This window comes from Atta colombica, unplaced genomic scaffold (assembly GCF_001594045.1).
Source record: "Atta colombica isolate Treedump-2 unplaced genomic scaffold, Acol1.0 scaffold236, whole genome shotgun sequence".
NCBI lineage: Eukaryota > Metazoa > Arthropoda > Insecta > Hymenoptera > Formicidae > Atta > Atta colombica.
The window spans coordinates 1519725-1528535 of record NW_017259334.1 but is presented as its reverse complement, the minus strand read 5'-3'; the positions used below and the strand labels follow the sequence as shown (position 1 = coordinate 1528535).

Below are 8811 nucleotides of genomic sequence, written 5' to 3'. Positions count from 1 at the left end.
CCGAAAATCGTCTAAAAGGGTAGAGTAATAACATTTACGGAAGGTCTGTAGCGTGCGCGCGCGTCACGTGCGATCCGGGATGTTGAGCGTTGAGAGCCGGTAAACTTAAACTGTTCACGTGCAGCGTTTCTAACGCGTTCACAATTCTACAAAACAAGACCACGTAGAAACTTCGAACAAGAGGGAGGGGGGGGGGTCTTTGAAAAGTGGAGACGTAGACAGTGAACAAACAGTGAACTCAACAACAGAACATTGCTTGGTTCGGTTACAGTGCATCAACTCCGGACCAGGCGAGAGTGATAACGAGTACGTAGCTTGGACTCGGGCTACCAACTGTACGCAATTGCCCCGATCGTAGAATAGACGAGAAAAGACACTATGGCGATACCATTTTTGCCCAACAACGACGAGAACACGTCGTCGGAGGAGCAGCTGATGTACCAGCTGTATGTAACTCTGCACAATGCCCTCCGGAGCAGGAACGCCCACCATCCGTCGCGAAATCGTGAGTTGTGCGCATTTTTAAATAATGTACTCTTTGTAAGCGAAATTTTTATAAACGATAGATTTCCACACCTAGTCTTTTTGACAGAAAGAGATAGAGAAGAGATAGAAAATAGACAAAATATAGAGGAATGATTCACAAGTTGTCACATGTATGAACTATATTTTTGACCGAACGTGCGCTCGCTCCGAGATTAATAATAAAATAATTGGAGATAATCGATAGGTGATTGCGATAGTCTTGAAATTGATAGCGAGTCTCGAAAAGAATTCGAAAAAAGTATTCTCGACTGCGAGAATAAAATTAGATTGATTTGATTGTTTCGAATGTATTGATGTAAGACAGGATTTATCGATGCGATAGTTGAAAGAGTATAATGACCGAGAGAAACGAGAGTAATAGATAATCGTAAAAGAAAATTTACTCTTTTAATGCAATTTAATGGTATTTATGACGGTGATTATAATGTGATATAAAAAAATTATGATGAATCACATCATCCCTTTATATTTCTGTTAGTTAGCGTTATTGTTAATAACATGCGATATTTGAAATAAAGTGCAGCATGTGTTTTTTTAGACTTTTTTTAGACTAGATTGTTTAGATATTTACGTATTATAAAATAGCAAGCGAAAACATAAAAAAGCGAACGAAAAAATAAGCGAAATGAGAAAGAAGTCTGTTATTATATGTATTAGGAATATTATTTTTTATATTTATATATTCAATTTTATATTTATATATTCAATTTTATATTTATATATTCAAAATTATATAAAAATTATATAAAAAATTGTGTGTCCAAATAAATGCTCAGTTTATAAAAACTGGAATAAAAAGTCCTTGATTTTATTCACAGATCACTACGATTTTATAACCAAAGTATTAGCTTTGTTAATTGCTAATGCTACTTAGAACCTCAAAAATTATCTGATTGAAAATATCTCGTTGACGATTGAGATAAGCAAGCGGAGTAAAGTCGGTCGATAACATCTCGGCTAGAATTCTGTAATGCAACACGTGGTTGCGATGGGGAACAATTCGGCTCAGCGCAAGAAACACGCGAGAGATCCGCGCGTGACATTTTAATTCTTGTGTTTAGAAGGATTAATTTTGCACGTCGCAAATAATTCATACGAGCCACTTCAAAAGAAAGGAAAACGTCATGTGCGCTGCGTAAATATTAATTGCACTCTTATTGTAAAATTAGCATAAAAAATGCTATACTTGAAAGTAACAATAATACTTGTATTCCCCGTCTCATTTTTATTAAATAAATAAAATTTGAAACGAATTAATTATATTGAATATATTTCTTATATTTGCAAATGTAAGATACGTAAAATACAAGTTGTATTTTTTTTTTTAAGTACCTTATTTCAAGGAAGTTAATTACTGAAAATTAGGAGATTTTTTACTTTCTTTCGATGTTGCACCATATTGACAAAAATGATATCATTGATCGAGATCATTGTCCCGCCGTGAATCATCGTCGAAACATTTCGTTTAGTCCAAGGAACGAAATCTGGATACCTTGATTCTCAATTTTGCGCAATGCCTCGAGTGTACGCCTTTGACGTCAAAAGTGATAGCGCGACAAAAGCCGCAAAACCACTCTGACATTCTCCGCAATATACACATATATATTTCTCTCTCTCTCTCTCTCTCTCTCTCTCTCTCTCTCTCTCTCTCTCTCTCTCTCTCTCTCTCTGTGTGTGTGTGTACATTTTTTTGTTTGTATAACAATATCGCATGATGTAACTTTCTAGCAAATGTTACATCAGTGAAAAGCAACAAATATTATTTTTATTAATTTGACAAAATGTGTCTAAAATGTGTTCTTAATTTTGAAATAAATCGAAAGATCACAAAATTCTCATATTTTATTCACGAAATAAATCTACAATGTAGGTTTCACAATTTAATTTCAAGTAACTTCTATATTGTAAGAGACAGAAAAATTAGATAACAAAGCTTATCGGGATTCAAACTTGAAATCCTTCACTCTGATATTAAGGCTATTATATATCCATAATTGCTTCATTACTTTCATAGTTATTTCAAACTCCTATCAATATCAATATCTAACCGACCTTATCCTTCATTCGTACAATGTTATAAATATTTACGTTATTATTGACATAAATTAATTTTTCTTTATTTTTTGAAATTCTAACAATGTCAATACTTTCAACTGAAGAATATCTTATAGTAATAATAGCTTCTAGAAAATAGATACACTATGACACACCCCATTGTAAATTGCATGGCAATGTTTCTACATTCGTAATTTTCATTTTAAAAAGTCTTTTACAAATCTATTTGATCGTGGAGAGACGAAGAACAGAATGTTTCTCGAGAGATCGCGATGGCTCATATTCGGCGCACAGTAAAATCCAACTTTACGAGAGTGCAGCGAGAAGAAGGAGAATGAATTGTACGCGAGTAAAACAGATGTAGTGTGGGTGTAGAGCATCGAGCAAAAGAAAGAGAAGGAGAGTATGGCAGACGATGTCCGGCCATGACCCTGCTCCGCTGGTCGTGCCTCCTTTACAGAGAAAAGAGAGGAGACCGGAGAAGCGAGAGGAGGATCTGCGACGTGCAGAGAGAGAAAGAGAGAGAAAGAGACCACTGGTCAGCCACAGCACACGCAGTAAAACGCGCTATAAAACGCGATGCAATGCAGCCTCGGCCGCGACCAAGTCCGAATCTCGGATGTCGATCGTGCCGGCGCACCTCGCATTGAGAGAGAGAGAGAGATTGCGGCTATCAACCGCAAGTGCGTGACATCATCGATTGCTCTCTCTTTTTCTCTTTTTATCTTCCTCTCTCTTTCTCTCTCCCTTTCTTGCCAGCGTACGCCTCGCCGCTCTGTAAATCAAGTAGAAAATCCACAAGAGTCGGTACTCAATTCCCGATGAAGCCTCAGTATAAGACGCGGAGTGGTTCTGAGCGATCTCCTACCCAATAAAAACGTTATTACGGCATATGCTATTGCAATATATGTAGAAAATTGCTGTCGCGCGATCGATCAATCTGCCTGAAACTATAAATCTCTAATATTGGATTCTAACAAGTGGATCAGTACCATGATCGAAGTTTTATTGACGATGAATGTAAGGAAATTTACTTCCTTCATTATTTAACCGCATTGCGGTTTAATCATTTCGATTGAAAAGTCCTTATAGAAATTGTTACAATAATATAATTTTATATTAAAAATACATTTCGAGATAGATATAACGTGCGGTAACGTTTACCGTTGTAACACTTCGCGGCTATTTGAGCCGCGTCGTTAATGAATACCGTTGATACAACGAATAATTTATGGAAATTTAATCTTTCGACCGTGATGGATAATGTAATCCGCGGATAAATCCCCCGCTTCACATTGTATAATATATTTTATTGCATTTTGCTCGCCGTGAATAAAGCCGTGCGTCAGGTAGAACGTAATTACCGTGCCATGTACAATAATCAAATCTTCAATCGTAATATACATCGTTTTAATGCGAACGCACGTTGCTCTTATTCCGCCATTCGCGTAATTTTCATTTACTACGCTCGACATTACAGTCAAATTGCATCATTTTATACTTTATCGATTTCCGAATGTTTAATCCAATTTAGAGTTTTTATCCATTTTTTCATCAACACATAATTATGTAAAAAAAAAGTTATCAAAATAAAATTGTGTACATTTTATCTTTTTCAAAAAATGATGAAATTCAGATAAGAAATTTAATATTCTTCAGTCATTTTACACGAATAATATTGAATAAATAATTTCCGTTGTGCAATTGTACCGATACATCGACCAACATGAGGACTCCTTGGTCTATCTTGCGCGCGTTTAAATCACACGTTACGATGCTCGGACCCATTATTTCACGAACGGAAATAGTGCCGGGCCGCGTGCACGTTGCACGGGGGTCAATAACCATAGTTGCCGCGCTTTCGCGAGAGAAGATGCAGAATTGCCGCCGCGAGCACTCGCGTGGTTGCATCAAATCGGGGGTTGTTATTTATAGGAACAGCTGTGGGCATTCCCGCACCGCGCAACGCAGTCTTCTTGTAATATTTGCAGAAAACTTCCCCCTCGTCATCTCGTGCGCTCACGCGCGAACAAACGCCTCGCGAGAGTGCGGCAATCGCGATTACGCGCGCGTCCCAAATGTATTTTAAGGCGACCACCTCCTTCGGCCCTTTTTAAAGATAGGATCGATCTGGATGGGGCGTATACTCTAATTAGACATTTACTCGGAATTTATCACGAGTCAGATTAACTTGTTAACACGAAATATACTTGATACAACAAAATTGAAGTATACTCGTATCAGCGAGAAACACGATTTCCGAACAGATTTACGAAATGATTGAACGATGTTTCAAAGTGATTTATCTTGTTTTACCCTCTCATGTCTTTTTCCCACAAGTCGCTCGATAAGACGAATCAAATGATCACAATCTCTCTAATCGAAAGAGTTTGATTTCTCGGTACGAGAAAGATCAGGTGACTTGTAACGTGATACACACTTGATACTGAACTTCATATTATGTTTCTCTCTTTCTCTTTCTCTTTCTCTTTCTCTTTCTCTTTCTCTTTCACGCACACACATACACACATAAACGCACTCGTAAACTGTCTCATGTTATCACAATAACAACGTAACAGCTGCTCACAATTTTGGAGTAAAGACGGCGAAGTCATGCTTGAAACTATATTCGAATATTTTTCATTAATAAATTTTACAGATATAATTAGAAATTGTTAATTATATTGTTAATAATACTATATCGTAATAATATCGTAGAAAACAAATAAGAAATTATCTTTGTTGGTGACAAGCCAAGCAGGAAAACTTCGACTATGACTTGGTTGATTTATCAAAGATATTCCACTTAGTAGTGGCAGACGAGCGATCGATGCCGTCGGGATGAGAACAGTGACTCGAGTCTATAGACCTTATGAAATATTGAAAGGAATTCGTCATTGTAGACTGCCGGGTCTCTCCCGCAACCGCCGCCTTTTCCGCCATTCATACTTGCGAGAGCGACTGCTATTGACAGAATTCTTCAAAAATTCATCGCATCCCTCACTTGGACGGAGACTCCAATCTCTTTCTGTCCTTTTTGCCCTCATCGGCGATCCGTTATCGTCGCGTATAAACCGCGCTTTATCTCGTCGCAAGGCAGACGTTCGAGGGCGCGACGTCGCTTTTTTTTATCTATTCGTCTCTCGAGTTTATCGAATTTCTCTCTCTCTCTCTCTCTCTCTCTCTCTCTCTTCTTTTCTCTTTCCAATTTTTCGCATTTTTCTGTTGAAGATGCTTCGTTAAACGTCAATAAATCAGCTTCATACGCGCGAAAGAGAACGTCGGATAAACGATAACAAACGCGCATTCTGGCGGTTTCCACACGACGAATAGATATAATAGACATTTAATTGTCGATCATTGATCATTACATAAGCATGATCGATATAAAGAAGTAATTGGACTTTAGAATTACGAATATCAAAATAATCAGAATAACAAAACATTATCAGTCAACAGTTTCTTTTATTACTCACTATATATTATTGTTTTAATTTTTATAATGAATGTCTAAATAAGTTATTGTAATTACATAAGTATAGTATGAGACTTGAATAATGCACAGGATTTAGGATACTAATAATATCAACATATGTAAAGTACATATTATATATAAAATACAATGATACTAAACGAAAGAACTATAATGCGTAGAAGTATTTTAATAATTTCAACACATTATCATCGTGATATCTAAATAAATTAATACAGAATTAATTTTCTTTATTCATTGAATTATTTATTACGAACATGCTCGTAACTAATGAGAGCGTTGTTCATATCTCACAAATGAATATTTATCTTCGGCAGGCGCGTCATTCCGGTTTGTTAATTAGGGCGCTGATTGAGGTAGTCAACAGGCTCTCTGCGAATTTTGGCAATTTCCTAACTACCTGCAATCATTAATATTCATACGGAGGATATCCACTTTGCCACTTCTCTTACAATGTAAAGCATTTTTACGGTCCCTTGAAGCCTTGCGTTTCTGATAGACCGGATCAGATAGGGGCACGCGTATCCACCGGCTCATGAAATTCGGCAGATTTTATCTACGCGGGCTCTCCTCTTGCGCTTGCGGTTGCACCGACGCGTATTATAAATTTATCGCGGTCGGTCATCGAAATTTCATCGAGCGTGAAAGTCAAGTGCACTCGGGATCCTTCGTGCACGCCGCGGAACAAATCACTCTCTCTCTCTCTCTCTTTTTCTTTTTTTCTTTTACACGCGCTTACAACCCTTTACCTTACATATTTCTTGCCTTCATTCCTTACTATCTGCATCATATTAATTCCGTCATTTATTCAAGTAACTTAACATGTGATTCGGTCAAAGAGACGCCGTGTAGCGTTTTAATTAAAGCCCTACGTAATTTTTAAAAATAACTCCTGTAGCCTGTTGACGTTATCCTCTGTGCATTTTGATGAAGTACAGCTAACTGAAGGCTTAGTCCCCCAAGGTTCCCAAATACCACGCTGATTAATGCGCTAAGCTCGCCCTCGTGCGATCTTCGCGCTCGACACTTTGCAAAGTGTGCTCTTCCAGAGTCGAAAATAAGCGTTCGCTTACATACTGAGGAGGACGCGACGATAAACACTCGCGATCGTTTGAGTTCACTCGTAACGAAAAAGCTATAAAATAATCCTCATAACTTCCAGAAATTTACGTTAGCATCGAAGATGACAAAGATAAAAAAAAATTGAGACGCTTCAATCGCGAGTGCATGAAAAATTAATGTTGATGAAAAAAAAAAAGGAACGATTCGTGAGACACGAAGCGAATAAATATTACGCTCTTTTATTGCTTTGTCTTTACCTCCATGTATGAGCGATGGGCACGAATCACGCTCCGCGAATTTATCAGGCCTGAAGAGGGGAAGGGAGGAGAGAATGAAGTACCATGACAGAGAACTCGTGAGGCGAGCGGGCGATAAAAGAACGAGACAATTGCGAGGGAGTCCAACGGACGCGCGGGATGGAAGGAGGAGAGGGTACTTTATTTAATTTTCGCGACTCACGAAACGCATTCTGCACCGCACGTGTCCTGGAGTGCTCGAAGAATTGTACCGCAGATCGTTACTTCTTCGGCGAATCGCCTTTCGAGGAATCGATTTCCGCTCCGCGCGCACATTCGCCCGCTATGAAACTCGTCCGATTATTACCGAGGACTCGCGGAATAATAACGGTGGCCGAGAGCGACCGTTGCGCTAATAATTGTGATCCAGTTGCGCCGAATCGATGCCGAAATTGTACCCACTGTGGAAGAAGTTACGAACCGCCCGAAATGAAGCCGTAGCGATTGTTGTAATTTTTGTTCAGTAGTTTTTTGCCGAAAGATTAATCCCATCAATAAACAATAAATTAAATATGAATAAAGATGAAACGATTAAAAATCGTACTACTAATGCGCGCGTATCGATTCTGTCTAACACCGTTTAATGATACAATTTTCCATCAGCAGAGTCGAGACGGTATTGACAATTAATTACATGATTAATCTCTTTTTCTCTCTGAATTAATAATGTATTCTATTAAAGCAGCAACTTTAATCACTCCGAGAACGAGTAAATTTACATATTTTTGAGTTTATATTCTTTTCAAATAATAAAAATATCGTAGTCTTAATAATTATCGATAGAACGACTTAATCATAAAGTGAAACAATAATTGCATGTCATAGAATTCTCTTTAGCCATATATGTTTTAAAAATTTTCAAAAATAATTTTAAATCAAATTAATGAGTAGTCTTGCTTTAATCAACCTCTGACATTACTACGATATCGGTTATAGTATATCAAACGCTGTTCAATTATCAATCGTGATCGACAGAATAATTTAATCTCAAGTGCAATCGAGTTGGGCAAGACGATTAGTTATAGAAAATGCATGCCTAATATCGCTCGCGTCGTAATCACGCGCGATTGGCGCAACAATATATTGCAGCACGTGTATTTTTTAGCATTTCGCTTGCGTGGTATCGCAATAATGTAATATTGTCAGCTCACTAAAATTGTCGATAGATAATGACGCTTCTTATTAACCAGTTATAAATGCAACAACGCGTATATGTATGCGCCGCGGGCCCGCCAGACCGACCTTTTTGTTCGCTTCGCGATCGATCCACGTTGCGCATCGTTACGTGTAACCTTTCAAATAGTGCGCGCGCTTTAGAGAATCCGAAACCAAATATACATTCACGTTACCTGAGTTGAA

General features: G+C 37.9%; 1 protein-coding gene across 1 annotated transcript in view; it reads left to right on the top strand.

The window, feature by feature from the left end:
* The first annotated feature begins 237 nt into the window (after positions 1-237).
* Positions 238-8811, top strand: part of LOC108688593 — a 20704-nt gene continuing 12130 nt past the window's right edge. Inside the window, exon 1 of the mRNA XM_018194904.1 lies at positions 238-505. Within this exon, the coding sequence (XP_018050393.1) occupies positions 379-505 (127 nt within the window). The 5' untranslated portion in view covers positions 238-378. The remainder of the gene's footprint in view (positions 506-8811) is intronic.